Genomic DNA, 22,854 nt, shown 5'->3' with positions numbered 1-22,854 from the left:
TGAGGAAATACAACCTAAAAATAAACTGAACATGGCCAGATGCATCAATTCAAACAACATTCAAAATGAGATAATCCTTAAGATGACGATGACACTGCGGTAGGAGATGGCACTGCTGTATTTGGTACAGCAGCGTTCTTAACACATGAAGATTCTTAAGTCTTACCTGTATCAGCCACACTGGACACAAGGAGAGCTGAGGCTGTTGGGGGTATATTATCCATTCTCATGCATCTTGCATCACTGAAGGAATAGTAAACTACTGGTTGATTTGGGAGATCTGACATAATACAAGTAACATTTTGGGCTCGTAAGTGAAAATGATGTCAATGGGAGGTCAGCAACAACACTGTTCATCTGTCCAGATATCTCCAACAAGCTGGTTAACTGTTTACATCCAGAAGCATAGTCCATGTCTGTTTCAAAGTTTTTTTTAATAATCAATTTATCTTGAAAGTAGTTGAGACAAAAGACAGGTTGGAAGAAACATGGAAATAGCATGAGGATAGTGGAAGAGAAAAGCAGAAGAGGATAGTGAATAGGGACAGACTGGTGACAATAACACCCATTTTAGTCATGTGATAACCAGGGATACTGGGGAAATATTCTCCTCCCTCCCCTTCCCAGTGGGTAGGGATATACCAGCAGTTGCTGAATAGTGCATTAAGAATAATGATAAATCTACTGTCAGTAAAGATGAAATAACAACTCTTCTTTTCTTCTCAGGTGGCCTAACATTAAGTGCCATGCCTAACAGATTCCTGTAAGCCAAAAAACCATTTACAACACTGGGTGGTAATCATACAGCCAACCCACACATGTTCCCTACGTGTCAAAGAGAGGGTTGGTGGAGGTTTAGTGTCCCTCCCAGTAAAATCTCTAACTCAAAGAAAAATGGCCACCCCTTGTGGGATCATCTAGCTATAGACAGACAGCTAGATAGATAGATAGATTGATGAATATACTGTCAGTTTTGTTTCATTTAATTTCTAAAGGCTCCAGCATGCTTGCATGCTGCTTGATCTCTTGCAGCTTCAGTCCCTTATCCCCAAGGTCACACTCTATGACCTTGTCCCAGGTCTTTTCGATCTTCTTCTTGCAACCCTAACCCTAATGTTAACACTTCTCACTTTCTGCACCTAATTATCATCTCCAATCCTCTCCACATGACCAAACCTCATCACAACACCAATACACTCCAATCCCATTCCACCTCTCAATTCTTCCCTCATAAACCTAGCCTCCCCAGGCCTCACACTTAAGGATGCATTGCACATCCACCTAATCACTGTCATTTCTGTATGTCTGAGCCTGTGGATATCCTCTTCCTATTCTGCCCAGGTCTCATTACCATACAGCATCACAATCCTAACACATGCTGCACACAAAGATTCTTTAGCACAGAGGGGGAAGCCCTCTCAATGTCAGGAGAGGCATGGCATGGCATGAACATTACAACCATCTGCTGAATGCAGAACTTTAGACATGGGTGAGCCTTGGTGTAGATGCACCAATGTCAGAGGTTCCACATCCAATAACTATGATGAAATTACTTCAGTAAAAAATGCAATGCTAAAAAAAAAAATTTCATCCATGGTGAGAGAATTTTCGAGGCACCCTTTAAGGAGAGGCTTCATGCTTTCAACATCACACAGGTATTTAAAAGTGATAGGGGAATCACCTCAGTTCAGGAAGATGAGGTGAGAGTGCACTGCTTCTTGTCTACAGTTGTAATGGCTAACAGAACATGATGACTTTCCTCCAATGTCATAACATCTACTTCCTTGAGTGAGCAATCAACTATGCATTTCCATGCACGTAACCATGCAGGTGCTAGGCTCGCCCGTGAATGCAAGGTTTGCTATCATGACTTGTGTGCATGGCCTCACACAAAACCTTGGGCTAACAGAAGGGTAACAAGAATGAGACTTATGTTTGCATAACTGTATGTGAGCACTCACTTAAGTGAACAAATGAGACATTAACTACTGTATGGCGGAGAATGGTCATGTCTCATATTACAACTTGAGAAACAAATTGGTATACCCTCTCAGTTCTCTGAGTCTGGGAAAATTCCTCCCAACACTGCTTAAAATGCCAAAAGGGTGCATCTAAATGATGGAATGTAGATGGGGGGGGGGGGGAGATATATTTGGAAGGAAAGCTGACCCATTATGCATATGCCCCTCAATTCTCTCCCTATCACCTGTATGAAAGGTGCAGGACTGCTGTATTCATGTTCTGGAATGGATACTGTAATAGTCTCAGGTACAGCATTATTATAGAGGTGAAAAAAACAGAAGGATTCTAATGCGAAAAAACACTACGCTGAAATATCAAACATGCCACATAGTTCAATATTATTCACGAAATTCTGGTAACTGTGATACTACTACAGTACAATAATGAGGATGTATGACAATCTTCCTAAGAGCATTATTTTCTGTAAAACAGAACGGTTTGATTCTGTTTTGGCTATTGTGAAAATAAAAGCCACAGTCTCCCTTATTTTCTGACCGTGGCTTTTATATTCTTTTTCCACATTCAGTATAAGCAATGAACCATCATCTAAATGCAAAAGGTGTTTAAATACCTGTGAGTGAGACTAAGTTCCATAATCTCCCTCAAACTGAAATCTGTGACTGCTTTATCATCCACCATCCCACAATAAACATATGGTGTCGCATCAATCCTCACATAACCCTTCACTGCCATTAGTGTTTACCAATGCCAACAAATGCACTGAGCTGAAACTTGCTGTTGGCATCAACTGAACTGGGGCCACCAAAAATCGCATGACAAATCACTGGGAACTTTATCCTACCTGGCATCTCACACAGGTCCCCTAGTATGCATCCTGAAATCTACCACTTCAGTACACCATTACCAGTGGCAATGTTATAACAATTTTATTTACTATGCTCTAATACTGTATATATACTGTACATCCCTTTGAATACACCTATACATCTCTTTCAAGACACATTTCAACTTTCCTTCAACAGAATATCAATACTGTACATCAGGCACTTAAAGGAATAAGTCTGACCTCATAAGAACAGAATATCTGCAATCTGCAAAATTCAGAAGTCAAAGAATTACATATGTTGTAGAGAAAATCATCAAATACCGGCTACATGTGGTAAAGAAAATTATCATTGAAACATATTCACCATTACAAAAATCTGTTCATGAGTATCTCAATTCCTTTCTTACATACCTTCCAGACTCAGTTCGTCTGAACAAATACTGTATAAACAGAAAAAATACAGTATAAATAGGAAAAAAAAAATCAGAATACGGTACATAGTCTACCTTATGCTCAAACATGCTGCCAACTGACAACTTTTATGCATCAAACATGCTGCCAACTGACAACTTTTATGCATCAGACATGCTGCCAACTGACAACTTTAACAAGTTATAGTCTATGTAGGTGAATAATGGGATTTCTAGTCTATTTCAAATTTCAAAACAGCAATACTGAAACCTTTATGAAACTACGGGTTTACATGAACCAACGTAAACTGAGTCATACGTCTGATTCATGACTGAGAGGTTATTTCAGAAAAAAAAAAAGACAAAACAATTGTATAGTGAATTACAAGTGACTACTATATACGCCAAAAAAAAAAAAAAAAAAAAAAAAAAAAAAAAAAAAAAAGTACAATGAATTACAAGTGACTACTGTATATGCAAAAAATCAGTGTTAATCCATCAGCTACTTAACACCTTGAGGGATGCATACTCACATGTGCATTTTAAAAGGTCAGGAAATGCCTTTACAATGATGAACACAATGCCTATGTGCATCCCTGCCAAAGCTGTATCACCGGTGGATTAATCTGCTTGAAATTCTTAGTGTGCATCTGAGCTTCCCAACCCTGCTCAAAGTAGTGACCACCAAACAATTATGAAGGCTGGTGGTTTCTTATGTCAGATGTCCCTCAACATGTTAGTAATGAAACAACTTATAAGTGAAACAAATGGAAATGAAAATTAACTATACTGGGGAAAAACTTACACAAGGATGGCAATGAAAAAGTTGAGGATGAGAAGGTAGCGGAGAAATCTGAAGTAGGATCCAACACCTGACCCAAATCTGCCCTCAATTTCTTTAAGGGATTTATGCCAAAGGCTGTAGTCATGGAATGTATCACGTACTGACTGCATCAGCTGAGAAGGAAGGATATAGGATTATACAGAATTAATATCCAGTCTTTGTATTATGGACATTTCTGTACATATGAATAATCAAATAATGTACAATCAACAGACCTATAAGTTTTACATAATAATATGGAAACAGCAGTGCTATTTTTATAATTCACTGCCACTGCATGTGACTCATCTCTTGTAAGCCAATATGAGCAAAAATGAGTGAGTAGCCTATGAAGGTAATAAGTTCCAATATATTCAGTTGCAGTGACATCTATACCTATAATGTATATACATATAATAAGCTTTGAGTGATCAGCCAAATGGTTTTCTGTACACCAGGAAACCATTTACGTACTATGCTAGGTGGTAACCATATAACCAAATTTTGGCTCCTGGTGATTTAGTGGGTAATAAAGGTGCTCCAATCGGATTGAGCCGGTGAAGGTTTATATCCACGGGGTGGTTGGGGTTTATTGCTCACGTAATGCCACTCGGGGATGAGTGAGGCTGGTCACTCTCATCTTAAATGTCAGGATCAACTTTCCTACCCCGGGCTCCTACACTCCTCATGGGGCAACGCAGGATTAGATGATGGATGGATGGATGGATGGATATAGATTATGGGTATTTCTGCATTTTATTGCACGGTAAAGCAAAAGGAAAAAGATGCACAATGTTTTTTGAGTTTCGGCTGCATATTCACTTCAAGATCATTTCTTTGATCGGTCGGTTTAAACACACTTTTAATGATAGAATGCTGGTTGTGGTGTTATTCTGAAGCTGAATAGTTGTACTTTATCAGAGCATATTAAAAAAAAGAAAACAAAGAAAATTAAAAAAATGACGAGTTGAAGTTAGACGAAAACAGAAACTTTTATACCGTGCTGTAGAAAAATATTCACAAAGAATAATAAAGTAACAAAGCCATGAGTCATACCAGCTGCGTAGTACCTGCCAAACACAGGGCAATCATTCCGTGATATCATGCCTGAGTCTCTTTATGACGCGTAAACGTGATTTATGGTGAATATTTTACAAAAGTATCATAAAATGACGAATAAATTCGTCATCGAAATCTCTGAGGTTGGATTTGAAGTGACATCAAAATGTGTTATTGGAATCTCAATGGATTAACACTTACTGTAATCATACATAATATGTTCCACCCTACAACATACAGTGATGTGCTTCAAATTATCTATAACTTTAAATAACAAAAAGAAACAAACCCAGAAAAGCAAGAGAACATACCTTGTATCGGTACATACTGAGGGTATACTTGAGGTGTTTCAGGGGCGAAATGTTTCGTGTTTGGCGTGGGTGGGTGGAGCGATGGCTAGTTAATCGTCGTCTCAACTCTTTCTTGACTCTCAAGGGCTTTGTCAATTCACGCAATGTTTCCCTGATTCAAAAACATTAGTATCAGTTATGTAATAAGCAATATCATCATTATTACCTTGAATGCCCTGCTCCCTCCTAAGAACCTCTGGACAGGCTGTGGCCAAGACAGAACCGCCTCTTCACTTCTTTGTCCTCTCACACCTCTTTTACTCTCTCACACACCTGCTCCTCTTCCTTCTCTACCACTAATATGCTGCTATTCTCTCTTCTTCCATACCACTTATGGTCTGCCTCCACAAACATTTACCCTAGAACTCACTTCCACAAACTTTCTTAGGCATTCTATCAATGTGCATTCCTTGTATATCTCCATACTATTTCAAGTATTCTTCTTTATCCACGAAATAATTCCACATCGCAGTATTCCTCTTTCTTCCAATCCATAATACTCATAATTTCTCTGTTATTTACACTACTCATCTTCCTTATGCCTGCAGTTGTTTTAAGACTGGTCACTTCCACATCTTGCAACCTAGAAAGCTCCCTGTCATTCCCAGCCCAGGTTTCACTCCTATACAACAAGTGTTAACAATATAATATTTTCATGCAGTGCTCTCTTAACCTCCATACTAAGCACCCAACTTTTCAAAATATAACTGTATTTTTCAACAACAATGCAATAAAACAATTATACTTTGTGAGGATAGTGCAAGTAACTCATCCTGTTCATAAAGGCTGCAACATGTTTGCATGCATCGGCTTTGGTCACCTAAAAGTGGCTCTCCATGCTGCTCAATCTCTGGCGGCCTCCCTATTCAGTTCTTTATCCCTGAGGCTACAATTGATGACCTCGGTCCAGGTCTTTTTCGGTCTTCCTGTTGCAACCCTACCCCTGATGTTCATACTTTTCACTTTCTGCACCGAACTGTCATCCTCCATCCCCTTCACATGCTTTCAGGCAGTACTTCTTTGATTTTCCCCTGGAATGATTACTGCTTACATGGTCAAGAGCCATCTGAGTGCACCTTGCGCATTACATAGGTTATTCTCTCAGGCATGGAAGCACACATTCCTGTCTCTTATCCTGTGACTAACGCAAAAACTAAAAAAAACTGGTTTAATCAGGTTTATTCTAATACTGTCCGGAACAAAGAGATGGCCTACAAAAGGTACCAGACCCAACCCACTCCTAAATCTCATCTCTTTTATGTTCCTGCCCAGAAAGAGGCCGAGTCAGTTCTTCACTCTGATAACAATAACTTCATTCGTACTAAATGCTCGGAACTCTCCAACTCATTTTCCTCCCGCTCCTTCTGCCACCTTGCCTAAAACCTTTCTAACAAAATTACCTCATCATCCTTACCCCCTCTTATCCACTCTAATGGCTATGTAGCTGTTTTTTCTACTGATAAAGCAGAACTCTTTGATAAGGCTATCTTCTCCAATTCCACCTTAGATGAGTCTGCTGCTGTTCCTCTATCACTTCAACTCCTCTCACTTCCCCGCAGCTGACACTGAAGTTTCTTCAACTGATGTATTTTCTGCCATAACTGGCCTCAATATTAACAAGGCATACGACCGTGATGGGGTCCCCACTGTTGTCCTCAAGAACTGTGTTTCTGTGCTGACACCCTGCAGGTAAACTCGTTCGCCTTTGACTGTCAACTTGTATCTTTCCTTCTTGCTGGAAGTTTGCTCTTATTCAGCCTGTCGCAAAGAAAGGTGACTATTTCCAGCCTTCTAGCTATCACCCAATTGCTGTAACATCCTATATTTCAAAGTTTTTGAATCTACTCAACAAAAAAAATTTAAAGCACCTTTCCTATCACAACCTTCTATCCGATCATCAGTATGGGTTTCGGCAGGGACACTACTTTCAGACTCCTAGTCATCCTTCTTTTGGGTCTTTGGCAAAAGCTTTGCCACTTAACATCTCAAAGGCATTCAATCGAATCTGGCATAAATAATTGATTCCAAACTACCCTCTTATGGTATCTATCCTTCTACCTGTGCATTCATCTTTAGCTTCCTTTATGGTCCTTCTATTGCTGCTGTTGTAGACAGCCACTGTTCTACTCCTACAGCTATCACTGGTGGTGTTCCTCAGGACTCTGTCCAATCACCAACTCTCTTCCTTCTATTCATCAATTACCTTCTCAGCTGTACATCTAACCCTATCCACTCATACGCTGATGACTCCACCCTTCACCTTTCCATTCGCTTCCCGTAGCATCCATCTCAGTAGTTACTTCAACAAACAAGGGATGAGGATATGGAACACCTAATGTCTGACCTGGCTCCTACCTCTGATTAGGATAAATGTAATCCTGTTGTTTTTAATGCTTCAAAAACTCTTTTCTTAGGTCTTTCAACCCGACAAAATCTTCCACAGGAGTATCCTCTAACTTTTAATAATATCAACTCAATCCTATCTTTGAACATACTTGGCGTTTAATTTTCTTTGTATTAATCTAATGGTAGGTGGGGACGCTCACCATCCACTCACTCGATGTAGTGCTGCTCTCAGGTGTCTGCCCTTCCCTCTCCTCCAATATCCAACCCAATCCTGCATCATCTTTAAACATACCTGAGGTTTCATTCTCTCGGGATTTATCTTAGAAAGTTCATATTTCCTCTCTTGTAAAATCTGCCTCCAAGAGAGTAGGTGTCCTAAGTCGACTCCATGCCTTCTTTACCCTTTCATAGTTGTTGACTTTATACAAGGGTTTTATTCCTTCAACCTCTGTTTCTTCACCAGACTGCTGCATCTTTATCTCATTTCTATTGTTAATTCAATGGTCACTGCTACTCTGAACTGTCTGCCTGCATCCCTCCACCACCATGGCGGGAGTGAAGCATCGCTGATTCAATGGTCACTGCTCCTCCGAACTGTCTGTCTGCATCCCTCCACCACTATGGCAGCAATGTAGCACCCGTCTAGCAACAAACTCTCATCCCTTTTCTGTCCAGCTCTCCAATGCAAAAATTAACCATTACTTCCAGTCCTTCATGTATGTAACACATCAACTCTGGAACTGTCTCCCTATCTCTGTATTTCCAACTGCCTATGATCTTCAGTCTTTCAAACGCAGTGTGTCAGGCACCTCAAATTGAAAAGATCTTGAATCTGGCTCCCTGTTATCTTGTTTTTGTTTTGTTCTTGAAGGGAACAATCTTATGGGATCCTGGCTATTGGTTCCTTCCCCCTTGCATTAAGGAAAAGAAAGAAAGAAAAAAAAAAAACTAGAGAGATCCAAAAGCAATATTTGAAGCTTACCTATCTCATGTAAACATGAGCAAAATGCCGACATGCACTGACCAGGCATTTACTCTACTGAAATCTGTAAGCTTAATTTACTTCTATAGTACAAAAAGAAATCAAAAGCATGAGGTATGACTAGTGCAAGCTGACCTCCTCATCATTTCTCCATCAACATCATCCGACATTAATTTTTCATCACCCTCCATGGCCTCAGCAATCTCTCGAACTGCCTCCTCTTCATTTGCAGGTGTAACCCCCTGCCTTCGATGTGCTATCACTGTGTTAAACCAAGCTGAGGGGCGCCTGTCACACACACGATGCAGTGTACGCCCACCCCCAAGTTCACCTGCAACACACATAATTAAAGAAATATTATTCATTCTTAATGTCTACAGTAAACTGATTTTAGCCCAATAATGCTGACAACATGTTTTAAAATAAATTTTTGTTATCTTGTGATTATGGCTAGACTTTTTCAACCAGAGGGGTCTGACAGAGCCTTTATAAATCTCTTCAGTAAGAAGGCCTTTCTTCACAACTGAATATACAGTAAATGTTTTGTAGAAGCAACAATAACTAAACAGGAAATCACCTGGATTCAAGAGGATAAGGGAAACTCCTACCAATGAAAGACTTAAAATCTAACTCACATTACTGTAACTCTCAGTAGCTGAGGTAATGTACCTTATGAATTTTCATTCTGGCCTGTACCGGTGAAAAGTTAACGTTAGCCTCTTTAGAGTAGGACTGTAAAGCACTTTATCATCATCATCATCATCACCTCCATTTCCATTTAAGTCTAGAATATCCAGAAGATACAAAAAAAAGAGAAATGTACATAGGAGTGCCCAGTTAAATAAAAGGTGTATGCATACCTTCCCTGTAAAATATATTTTCCCCTTATACTGATGTAATGGAGACACCCATGGATTTCAGACAGCCATCCTCTATGTTCTCAGTACTGAGTACCTATACTGTCCTATGTTTGCAGCTGCAAACAGCAAAGGAGTGAGGGAGAAGTTATAGGATGTGTGATGACTGTTCGTTTCGTTTCGTTTCGTTTTTAAAGGCTCCAACATGCTTGCATGCATCGGCCTTGGTCACCTAATGGCGGCTCTCCATGCTGCACGATCCATTGCAGCCTCCCGGTTCAGTCCCTTAACCCTGAGGTCACACTTAATGACCTTGTCCCATGTCTTTCTCGGTCTACCCCTCATAACCCCACCCCCAATATTAACACTTCTCACCTTCCTCACCCAATTATCATCCCCTGTCCTCTCCACATGTCCAAACCATCTCAATCTACCTCTCCTCATCTCTCCTCATCACAACACCAATACACTCCAGTCCCATCCTACCTCTCAACTCTTCCATCCATGTGGAGGATGAAAAACAAGCTACAATGAATCTGAAACTCAGAAGATTTTACTGCCTTTTGCTGCATTTAATGGAATCGTGGTCACTCAGTCTCCAGCCTACAGATCTGGCACAGTTCCCCTAATCCTCATTAAATGCCTTGTCGTAGTCACAAGTGGCCTGTCACCACTCTTCTTAACGGATGTCTTTACATAAATAAGAGAGATATGGGTTTTTTAGCACTGCGGCACTGCATTATTTTCTTTTCTTTGCCATATTCTAGGGACATATCTATGCTACTATGACAGTCCTTACCAAAAAGCAGTCCTTACCAAAATGTGCCACAATATTTTGCAACATGGTTGACAAACAGCATGAAAAGCGTTATTAAATGTAAAAGTGGAAGTTCATATTGCGAGGTGGGGACGCTCACCATCCACTCACTCGATGTAGTGCTGCTTTGGGTGTCTGCCCTTTCCTCTCTTCCTTCCTTTCTCTTCGTCTTTCTTTCCTTCATTCTGCCTATGGGTGACCCTACAAAGAGTAACATGCCAAATGGTTTCCTGTACATCAGGAAGCCATTTACTATGCTGGGTGGTAATCATATACCCAGATTATGGAGCCTGGTGGTTTAGTGGATAATTAAGGCATTCCAATCGGATTGCGCCTGTGTAGGTTTGTATCCAAAGGGTGGTTGGGGTACATTACTCACGTAATGCCGCTCAGGAATGAGTAAGGCTGGTCACTCTCATCTTATATGTCAGGACCAACTTGCCTAGCCTCGGACTCCTACGCTCCTCATGGGGCAACATAGGACTGGATGATGGATGGATGGAAATTCATGCAAAGAGATTATCCAAATTTCTCTGATCATTTAGATGCAATGATGTTGATTATGAAAGGAATTCATGCCACCACATAAGCCAAAATTCTCTGATAATTTTAAGATGCAGTTAACAACAATATCCTTTAGCTTTCAGCTACTGTGGCAAAGTGAGAATAATCACTGTAAGATGAGGCCAACATCTTTTTAATAAGCTTGCCGTGTCATGTCCCAATGAGAAAATTAAGACAAAACACCCTTATAATTTGCCTTACCTCATCTCAAATTTTATGTCACTGTAAGTGCTTTGGTGGACATCTGTGCTGGTAAGGGGTTGGCAATAGCCAACACCTACTTTCGTCATAAGATGATCCACCGGTATACATGGAGAGTAATGAGGAGGATGGATGGTGAACTTGTTGAACGAAAGGCAATGATAGACTACGTGTGTGTGGATGAGCGAATGAGAAGACAAGTGTTGGATGCAAGGGTGTGGAGAGGGTGGGGGAATGGAGTCTCGGACCATCACTTAGTGATGGCCAAGGTAGAGCTGCAAAGAAAGTGGTTGAGGAGACGAAGGGGAAGACAGGAGGAAGCAGCTCCTGTGAGAAGAGTGGAGAAATTGCAAGATAGTGAGAAAATGACAGAGTATAAGAGCATAGTGGAAGAAAGACTGGGAAGGTATGAGCTAGAGCAGATGGAAGGGGTGGAAGACGTATGTAAGATATTCACGGAAGAGATAAGCGCAGCGTGTGAGGCGGTTTGTGGAGTGAGGAGGAGATGCAAGGGTGTGCAAGGGACAGCATGGTGGAATGATGAGGTGAAACGAGCTGTGGAACAAAAGAAGAAGGCATATGGTGAATGGTTGGCGAGTAGAGGTAGGGGAGAAGATGAGAGAGAGAAGAGAGAGGGGTATATGTGAGCAGGAGAAGGGAGGTTAAGAGACTGGTGATGGAGAGTAAGAAGAAAGTGGATGAAGAGTTTGGGAGGAATCTGAGTGTGAAATGGAGGGAGAGTAAGAAATTGTTTTGGAAGGAGGTAAAGAAAGTAAGGCAGTGTGAAAGGGGAAATAGTAGGGGAGTGAAAGATAGGAATAATAGATTGTTGGTGGAGAAGAGACAGAAATTGAGGAGATGGAAGGAGCACTTTGAGGATTTGTTGAATGTAGAGAGTGAGAGCAGTGTGAGTATAAGTGGTTGGGGAACGGCTGGGAGAAGAAGAGATGAGAGGAGGGAGGAAGAGATCAGTAGGTCGGAAGTAGTGGAAGCGATGAAGAAGATTAAGATGGGAAAGGCCCCAGGAATTGATGGAGTGTGTGGTGAAATGCTTAGGTATGGGGGTGAGATTGTTGTGGAGTGAATATGGAAGTTGTGTAGATTGGCTTGGGAAGAGGGAAGGGTTCCAGAGGACTGGAAATCAGGTATAATTGTTCCTCTGTACAAAGGAAAAGGGGAGAGAGAAGTATGTGGTAACCATAGGGGTATTAGCCTTCTTAGTGTGACTGGTAAAATATATGGTAGAATACTCATTGATAGGGTTAGGCATATGACAGAGGAGCTAGTTGGAGAAGAACAAGGGGGATTTAGGAAGGGAAAAGGGTGTGTAGATCAGATATTTGTTCTAAGATGTTTAGTGGAGAAGTATCTAGAGAAGGGAAGGAAAGTGTATGCTGCCTTCATGGACTTGGAGAAAGCTTATGACAGAATAGATAGGCAAGGTATGTGGAAGGTATTAAGAATATATGGAGTGGAGGGGAAATTGTTGAGTGCTGTGAAGAGTATGTACGAGGGAGCTAAGGCTACGGTGAGAGTGGATGGTGAGCTGAGTGAGTTCTTTGATCTCAATGTGGGACTGAAACAGGGGTGTGTGATGTCCCCATGGCTGTTTAATATATATATGGATGGGGTTGTAAAGGAGGTGCAAGGTAGGGCAGTGGATGTGGGGGTGGCCCTAATGAATGAGGGTGAGATTTGGAAGCTTCCGGTGTTGCTGTTTGCTGATGATACAGTATTGTTGAGTGAAGATGAATGGGAGTTGCAAGGTTTGGTGAATGAATTTGGGACAGTGTGTAGGAGAAGGAAGCTGAAAGTTAATGTAAACAAAAGTAAAGTTATGGTGTTTGAGAGGAATGAAGTCACAGAGTGTGCAGTGAGGTTGGATGGTGAGGATATGGAGAATGTGAGTGCATTCAAGTACTTGGGTAGTGTGATGAGTAAGGATGGAAATTTGGGGGATGAAGTACGTGAAAGGGTACAGCAGGGAAGAAAGGTTGTTGGTACACTGAAAGCAGTGATGAGAAATAGGGAGGTGAGTATGGAAGTTAAGAAGTCACTGCATGATGGTATTGTGATCCCTACCCTGACGTATGGAAGCGAGGCGTGGACCTTGCAAGAGGGGAACAAGTCAAGAGTGAGAGCAGTGGAAATAGTTACTTGAGAGGAGCATGTGGAGTGACGTGGAGGGACAGGTTGACGAATGAAGAAGTGAAGGAACGTTGTGGGGTAGATGTGGATGTGGTTGAAAAGATTAGGAGAAATACACTGAGGTGGTTTGGACATGTGGAGAGAATGGAGAATGAAAGACTGACTAAGAGGGTGTATGTAGGTGAGGTGGAGGGAGGGAGAGGGAGGGGTAGACCGAGGATGAGGTGGAGGGATGGAGTTGAGAGGTATATGAGGGAGGGGGGGGTGAGTTGGGAGGAGGGGAGTCAAATGGTGGGTGACAGAGTGACTTGGAGGCGTTTTGTCTGCGGCCACCCTTTGCGGGATTAGGGCGTCGGGCTATAGATAGATAGAATAGAAGTAACACAGATTCTCATTATCATCATATCCAAAATTTCTCATTCTCAACCAAAAACATACCTAATCCAATTTTCTCCCCCAACGCAAAGCTGACTTTTTTCGGTTTTTCAGGCTCATAATAGAGCATTTCAAAACTCTCTGACGAAGCAACAGCCATATTTCAGTCACGAATTGCACTATGTACAGTACTGTATGCAGTAGAATAACAGTTCTTGAAAAATATGCTTTTTTTCCCACGTCAGCAGTGTAAAACATAAGGATAACTGTGGATGTCTTGTTCATCTGAGCAAGATCAACACCATTTTTCACAATAAATCTTTTCTAAAAAACATACATGTAATAAGCATATACCAAAATGTATGGTAAGATCTTTTTCAAGCAATCTTTATACTCCATACATGAGGTTAAAATGGGCTTTTATATCTCTGAACTGCTCAAAATACTAAACGTATACACAGTGAGTACAAAGGTAGCACACATAAACAAACTAATAATCTCATTTCCTGTGTCGGTATGACCCAGATAATTCTGTATCTCTACTCAGTCTCTTTTTATTTTGAAACAATTCAAACGAAGACACAATAATGTCTGAAAACTACACACACAATTACAAACAGAAACTGTGTAACACTACTCAAAACTAATTTAAAGTCTGTCCAATGTCCAGTCAAAAACTAATCACAGCCAAGAGGCAATAAGTCAACATCATTACCCTATCCCTGTTTTCTGTGTCATATGACAGAGATATAAACATAAGGAAGCCCCACTGCCACCTCTCAAATATCAAAAGAATGTAAAGAGTTTGAAAACTTGTCAACATATTCATAAGAACATGAGTCTGACTCTAATTGAAGCATGGAACAGTTTGATTATTGTATTTGAAATTCATTAAAATAGAGTTTACTGATTGTCAGCAAAATCCACTAACATATCACAGAAACACTCCCACTTATACCATCACACCAGTTCTGAATAAAACAGTCCTAGCATGTATTCAATATGAAAAGTGAGTATTAGTGTCTAAGTGGAGACACGAAAGTCTGTGGCATGTTGGAAGAATGCTGGAGCTTAGAGGTTTCAGGATTAGGGGGAAAAAAAAAGAGAATCATATAAAACAAACGTGATGTTATCTAGGGCTGGTGGCGGTGCTATCAAGAGGGAGAGTGGCCATGTGTGATTTGTCACAAGGGTATGGGAAGCAATTCTACCTTGTGCAGTGTTTGTGATAAGTGGGTGCATAAGAGATGTACTGGTATTGGAGGTAGACTGTGAGATAATGCTGATTTCACGTGTGCGGTGTGTCCGGGAGAGCATGTGGATATTGCCAGGAGTGAAAGGATTGAACTTGCTGGTGAGTCTCTTGTGTGTGTGGAAGAGTTATGTGCTGGAGGTGAGGCAGGAGGTAGCTCTATGGCCAGAGTGAGGAGTGATTGGAAGAAGTTCAGGGAGCTGTTTCCTCTCCTGACATTGTGAGGGTTCTCCCTCCATGCTAAGGGATCATTGTATGCAGCATGTGTTACGAGCGTAATGCTGTAAGGTAGTGAGTCCTGGGCAGTAAAGGAAGAGGATATTCGCAGGCTCAAACGTACAGAAATGGCAATGATTAGGTGGATGTGCAGTGCATCCTTGAGTGCAAGGCCTGGGGGGGCTAGGTTTACAATAGAAGAGCTGAGAGGTAGGATGAGACTGGAGTGTATTGGTGTTATGATGAGAAGTGGTAGATTGACATGGTTTGGGCATGTGGTGAGGATAGGGGATGACAGCTGGGTGCAGAAAGTGAGAAATGTTAATGTTGGGGGTTGGGTTGCAAGAGGCAGACCGAAAAAGACCTAGGACGAGGTCACTAAGTGTGACCTCGGGGTTAATGGACTAAATAGGAAAGCTGCCAGAGATCGAGCAGCATAGAAAACCGCCATTAGGTGACCAAGGCCCACACATGCAAGCATGTTGGAGCCTTCTAAACTGAAAACGAAAACAATAGGATGTGAAATTTACTTACATAAAAATGGGGGACAGGGCAGTCTACTTGTTCATGCGGTGAAAAAATATAACAATAATCAGGTACCAGCACGAATGCAGCTTGACTAATGACCAGAAAAGTAAACATCCAGTGTACTATGACAGGTATTGTTACCTGAGATACAGGTAAGTCATCATTTAACACTCTTTCACTTAGCAAACACATTTTTCACCATGTTGTTGCCATCCTAGACAAATATAGGACGTGCATCTGATGGACAGCGGGCTTAAGTCATCACTTTTCTGCAGTACAGCATCCTCCTTTCAAAGGATAGGGAGGGAGGTGAGAGGTCCAACATCCTCCTTTCAATGAACAGGGAGGGAGATGAAGGTCCACCATCCCCATGTCAATGGACAGGGAGGGAGTTAAGGGTCATATATACAACCAAGAATCTCTGCCACCTGGTTATAGCTAACACTCCAATTTTCATCATTAAGCAGTTAAATGTAAAATGAAGCGTAAAGTTTGAACAAACTCATACTAGCATTTACCTCACTACTGAATATCACTCATTCCTTTAAACTGCCTATGACTGAGATGATTTGGCCATGGAGAATGACAGAAATGACTAAAAGAGTGCATGTGAGTGAGATGGAGAGGGAGACCAAGGACAAGGCGGAGGGATGGGGTGGAGAGATATACAGTACGAGGGGAGAGGGGAGAGTTGGAGGGAGGGCAGCCTTATAGTAGAGGACTGGGTAACTTAGAAGAGAATTATTCATAACTACCCCTTACAGGATTAAGGTATCTGGCTACACAAAGATAGACAGATAGCTTATGGCTTTAACAGCGAAAATACAGTACAAAGATACTCCTGACTACAGCAACAGATACATTTTAATTAGTTCAGCCATGAATATAATTCTTTAAATATTCTTGGAACATAACTCTCAATTACAGCAATTCTGAGTTTGCAAGTTAGTTATCAGGAATACATCTACAGTATACTGTTAAGTGAGGATTTACTGTACTGTACTACTATTCAGACAATACAACAGCTGGTACAGTAAAACTGTAGGTTGTAACTGACTTCTGTGTCGTGAGGGTAGGGAGCAGTGAGTCCAGATGTCATAGCCATTGAAGGTGTGGTATCTTGAGGAGTCCCAACTTTCCCGGTCCCGCAGCCGGACATCAGTGCGGGCACGATGAAGGGGCACAGTAGGGCTGCTGCCACTATCCTCACTCCCATCTGCTCCATCACTGCTTACTGTAAAGTGCAGAGTATAAAAAATTTTATAAGCATATTAAACCCTCTAATTTTATGAGGTTGCTACAGTATTCTGTTATGTAATCATAAGCTGAGTATATAAACACTGAACTTCATTATACAAGCAGTCCTTTTTATAATGGGTAACATTATGAATGAATCATAGTTATGAAGAAATCTTCTCAGAAGTATGAAATGTACATCAACAGTCTGGAACCGGGTAACAAGTACTAACCCAGTTGTCCTACAAATAGCATTACTGTCCCAATAGCCAGTAACTTGCTTCCCATTACCTCATACTATTCACTCTGTTATTACTGTTCCGCAGAATAACACCTGGACTTTATCTTGCTCTAAAGGCATTATGATTCCCCATTATGTCTTAGATGCACAATACCAATGAGAATAATTATAGCGTACCAGTAATTGAGCTATATTTCAAAGGAAGTTAAAATATGATAAAATATGTCAGAGAAAGGAGAGTAAATGAGTGACATAGCATGTGTTGGGCTTCAGTGACTTGACTCTGGGGATATACTGTAGTTTTGAAAGACAGTGTGCAACCTTGAACAAGTGACCTGTTTTGTGCCAATGCAGCTGACAATTATATACAAGAAACAAGCTTCAGTGAAGAAAGAAATGGAGAAATGTTAAAATTGAAAGACTAAAGAAAAAAAAAATTCCATGCAGCACAGTGTTGATGAAAATATGGAACACCAAATAATCACTGCCACACTGCCATACATTCACTGTGCTTAGATAGTAATGAAACTGACAGGTGGGAGAGAGGAAGGTTGCCATCCCAGTGAGTCATACATTATTAATATCTATATGAAAAAAAGGTGGATTTATGAACATAAAAAGGATTTACAAACATTTAAGATACTGTACCTAAGAAGTTCATGATCTGAGGAATTCCTGTACAGAAAGGATTTTTTTTTTTTTTTTTTTAATGTGCTCGACTCTGGGCATAGGCTTCACAGCCTGCTCCCAAGGCCCAGTAGTCCTCCTGCATATCATACACCTCTACATATCACCACTTTGGTGCTAACACCCACCTTTATTTATAAAATATATTTCAAGTTGTTTGTACAAGAATATCAGTACCATATGGTAATTAATAAGCAGACTGATAAGAAAAGGGTCACACAAGGCAACTCAATAATTTTTTTTTTTTAATCAGTAATGTCCAAGTCTATACTGCCTTCCTTTTAGGCAGAGGGAACTGATGCTTGGCTATTGTACTATAAATTATGTTAATATTCAGTGTAAATGAATATAATGATCATCATCACAGTCTCGGAAAATCTGGAATCAAGAAAGAAAGAGCACAAAAGTAAGAGCTACATGCAGCATTCAATAATACTGGTCACATAGCATTCATGTCATTCAAACCTTCAAAACCTTGGCTCAGCTCAGACATTCATTTGTTTGTACCAGTTGGAGCTGCAATTTGGCAAACTAACAAGCAGTCTTTGGTTTTAATCAGCTGTAGAGTCCTTGCCACCATAGCTGATAATTAGCCAACTGCCACGGCCTCAATAATTTGACTTCAAGGTGTTTTTTTTTTTTCCTGAACCACTTCATCTACCCTGGATAAAGATATAAAGGTTCATCCCAAATGACAGCAGAATAACTTGGTTATATCAATGCCACCAAATATCCAGGGTGTACAGGGATATGCCTAAAGGCATTTTAGATACTGACTGTGGCAAACAAAGTGGTATAGCTACAGCTGGAGTGTAATGCTCTGATAAGTTGTCACAATAAACTCTAGCCATTCTGAGGACAGGCTGAGGTCAAGAAGGTGAAGATGAGCCTCTCTGAGTTCCTCTTGTCCCAGGGGACAGAATGGAAGAATAGTGTAGGGCTTTGTGGGGACCAGATGGGTGACTTCTTTCTTGAAATATATGCAGGAAGGCAATGTGACCCAACCCATGAACAGTGGCAGGAGAGCTGCAAGAAGGGCTAGTCTTCTTGGTGGGCCAGTACAATGACCTCTCCAGATACACAGCTAATGGATCACTGAATTATTCTGTGGAAATTGAATCGTACAAAAGGTACCACAGAAACCCATGTTATAAAACTAACTGGTATGGTGAAATCCAGAATTTTCCCAAAGTCCCTCGAAAATTTTTGACACCCCCCTCCCCCAGATCACACCCAATATTTATTGTAGTAAAAATACAATCTTCAGGAACATCAATATTCAAGTGTACAAAGTGGTGAATAAATGGTGATCAGTTACCATGATGGGACGGAGTAATGACTGGATGTTGAGGAGGGGTGAATCCAAGGCTGATGAGCCTCTCTTCCCCTCTACAGAGGGAAAAAGAGGGAGAGGGATGAGGACACAGAGTGTTCCTGAGTAGCAGCCATGCTTGGCGGCCATGCTGACACATTACTGCATGGGACTTTCAACTGTCGGCACCCGACAGACCATGTTTTGGTGGGGCCAGTTTCTGGGATTTTCCTGTGCGATCCAGATTCTTTCCAGATTCTCTCCTGCGTAACAGGAATCAGAGTAGGTTTTATCTCTCTGCAAAAAAGGTGTAAATTGCAAATGGAACCTGCCTAACTGGAGGGGTCACTGTAGCATACACTGCTGCTTTTGCTGCAGCCCTGTGGACTGCAAGCAACTAACCACTTCAAATGAAGTTCTCCCAGAGATCTTTTACTGAGGTCATGTCAGGTAGTGTGATGAGTAAGGATGGAAGTTTGGAGGGTGAAATGCTTGAAAGGGTACAACAAGGAAGAAAGGTTGCTGGTTCTTTGGATGAAGTGATCTGAAACAGGGAAGTAAGCATGGAAGTAAAAAAAAAGCTGCTACATGACAGTATTGTGATACCAACTCTAATGTATGGCAGTGAGGCTTGGACCTTGTTGGAAAGACACAAGTCAAGAGTGACAGCAGTGGAAATGGGTTACTTGAGAGGAGCATATGGAGTTACATGGAGAGACAGACTGACAAATGAGGAAGAAAAGGAGCATTGTGGTGTGGATGCGGATGTGATAGGAAGCATTAGGAGAAATACAATGAGGTGGTTTGACCATGTGGAGAGAATGGAGAGCGAGAGACTAATGAGGAGAGTGTATGTGAGTGAGGTAGAAGGGGAGAGAGGGAGGGGGAGGCCAAGGATGAGATGGAGAGATGGAGTGGAGAGGTATATGAGAGAGGGGTGTGTGAGCTGGGTGCAGGGCAGTGAAATGGCAGGAGACCGCGTGATATGGCAGCAATTTGTTTGTGGCCACCCCTTATGGGATTAAGGCATCTGGCAAAAGATAGATAGAGAGACAGATGTTGAAGGACTGTCTATGCTGTGATAATGTGACATATGTGGTGATTAAGTGTATTGTTTTTTTTTTAGTTAGTTGTTTTCCGGGGAGGGGATGGAGAGAACACTTTAAGGAATTGTTGAACGTAGAGGATGGAAGTAATGCGAGTATAAGTGGCAGGGGAATGGCTGGGAGAAGGAGGGAGGTGAGAAGACAGGAAGAAATCAGTAGGACAGAAGTTGTGGAAGCAATGAAGAAAGTTAAATCGGGGAAGCCCCAGGAATTGATGGAGTGTGTGGTGAAATGCTGAAGCATGGGGGAGAGATAGTAGTAGAATGGATGTGGAAGATGTGCAGATTGGCCTGGGAGGAAGGTAGAGTCCCGGAGGATTGGAAGTCAGGTATAATTATTCCCTTGTACAAAGGAAAAGGGGAAAAAGAAGTGTGTGGTAATCATAGGGGCATTTGTCTTCTTAGTATAATAGGAAAAGTGTATGGTAGGATACTTATAGACAGAGTTAGAGAAAGAACAGAGAAATTAGTTGGAGAAGAACAGGGAGGCTTTAGGAAGGGAAGAGGTTGTGTAGATCAGATATTCATTCTTAGATCTTTAGTGGAAAAGTTTCTAGAGAAGGGAAAGAAGTTGTATGCGGCTTTCATGGATTTGGAGAAAGCATATGACAGGGTGGATAGACAAGGATTGTGGAAAGTGTTAAGAATATATGGAATAGATGGGAAGTTGTTGAATGCTGTGAAGAGTATGTACAATGGTGCGAAGGCTGCAGTGCGTGTGGATGGTGAACTAAGTGAATTTTTCTCTTTGAAAGTTGGTGTGAAACAGGGATGTGTCATGTCTCCATGGTTGTTCAATCTGTACATGGATGGGGTAATAAAAGAGGTACAAGGTAGGGTAGTGGATGTTGGAGTGGCCCTGGTGAGAGAGGATAGTGTTTGGAAACTCCCTGTACTGTTGTTTGCAGATGATACTGTGTTGTTGAGTGAAGACGAAGGGGAGCTGCAAGGCTTGGTGGATGAGTCTGAGAGAGTGTGTAAGAAACGGAACCTAAAGGTGAATGTAGGGAAGAGTAAAGTGATGGTCTTTGAGAGAGGTGAAGTTAGTGAATGTACAGCGAGGTTGGATGGTGAGGAATTGGAAAATGTGAGTACAGTACATTTAAGTATTTGGGTAGTGTGATGAGTAAGGATGGAGGTTTGGAGGATGAAGTGCTTGAAAGGGTACAGCAGGGAAGAAAGGTTGCTGGTTCTTTGAAAGCAGTGATAAGAAACAGGGAAGTGAGCATGGAAGTGAAAAAGTTACTACATGACAGTATTGTGATACCAACTCTAACATACGGAAGTGAAGCTTGGACATTGTTGGAAGGACACAAGTCAAGAGTGAGAGCAGTGGAAATGAGTTATTTAAGAGGAGCCTGTGGAATCACATGGAGAGACAGGCTGACGAATGACGATGTAAAGGAGCGTTGTGGTGTGGATGTGGATGTGATAGGAAGCATTATGAGGAACACACTGAGGTGGTTTGGCCATGTGGAGAGGATGGAGGGTGAAAGACTAACGAAGAGAGTGTATGTGAGTGAGGTGGAGGGGGGAAGAGGGAGGGGGAGGCCAAGGATGAGATGGAGGGATGGGGTGGAGAGGTATATGAGAGAGGGGGGTGTGAGTTGGGAGCAGGGCAGTGAAATGGCGGGGGACAGGGTGACTTGGAGGCGATTTGTTTGTGGCCACCCCAAACAGGATTGAGGCGTCTGGCAATAGATAGATAGATAGAAGTGTATTGTGGTGTGAGGAGCTGTACTGTAGGATGGGCATGGTGGAATATCTGCAAGTTGGCAGTGTGACAGCAAAGGACAAGGTGACTGCCACATCACAGTCAGGCTAGATGCACTCCTGTTTCTCTGCGTTGGTTAGTTTCTGATGGGTGGTGTCTGTTGATGCTTTATGAAGTGTGTGCTTTGGCTGGAGTTTTGGGATGGCTGTGGTAGTTATGTGGTTATGTTGTATTTGTGAACTGCAGTGCTGGGTGGAGGAGGGATGTTACTGTGACACTCTGTATAATATTGGGCAGTTACTGTACTTATTTTTTGTTTCTTTGTAGTGGGGATGTTTTGCAACATAAAGTTACATGGGGGGTACGGGTCTTGGCTCAAGTGATGAATCCCTTGCCTTTCATATTCAGACAATTCTTGTCAGGAAAATTTGTTGCTTCCTGATGCACGTGATCTGCATTTTCAACTTGGTAATTGCTGCTGTGGTCCCAGGTTCATCCTCTGAATGTGAACATGGTGGAATGCAGGCCGAAGTGGCCCTTTCCTGCCGTCCACACCCTCCTTCTGAGGGACCGGGATAGAGCTGACAGGTGTTTGTACATATTAGTAGTGAAGCCATCCACGTGTATCAGCGTACCACCACATGCAAGTGTCCCTGCCATTGTTATTATGGCTTTGCTTAGTGGGAAGCTTTTCCATGCTTGAGGTAATTTAGGTGGGGACCCAGCTTGGACTTGTGTAAATCATTGCTGTTCTAATGAAATATTTGTAGTTTTTTTCAGGGATTCCTTCTGCTGCCTGAAGATAGTGTTGTATGTGTTTTC

The 22,854-nt window shown here is 41.7% G+C and overlaps 1 protein-coding gene across 1 annotated transcript in view; it reads right to left on the bottom strand.

The window, feature by feature from the left end:
- The window catches only part of LOC145394899 (transmembrane channel-like protein 7), a 71,254-nt gene extending 53,379 nt beyond the window's left edge, over positions 1–17,875 (bottom strand). The window contains exons 1-5 of the mRNA XM_080268651.1: positions 17,863–17,875; positions 16,795–16,971; positions 8,915–9,110; positions 5,413–5,563; positions 4,025–4,176 (exon numbers count right to left, since the gene is read on the bottom strand). Coding sequence (XP_080124777.1) covers positions 4,025–4,176; positions 5,413–5,563; positions 8,915–9,110; positions 16,795–16,971; positions 17,863–17,875 — 689 coding nt within the window. The remainder of the gene's footprint in view (positions 1–4,024; positions 4,177–5,412; positions 5,564–8,914; positions 9,111–16,794; positions 16,972–17,862) is intronic.
- Between the last annotated feature and the right edge of the window lie 4,979 nt (positions 17,876–22,854).

The sequence above is a fragment of the Coenobita brevimanus genome, chromosome 29 (genome assembly GCF_032717465.1).
Source record: "Coenobita brevimanus isolate Jiangsu-jjx chromosome 29, ASM3271746v2, whole genome shotgun sequence".
In the NCBI taxonomy this organism is placed as follows: domain Eukaryota; kingdom Metazoa; phylum Arthropoda; class Malacostraca; order Decapoda; family Coenobitidae; genus Coenobita; species Coenobita brevimanus.
This window is presented reverse-complemented; position numbering and strand designations above follow the sequence as displayed.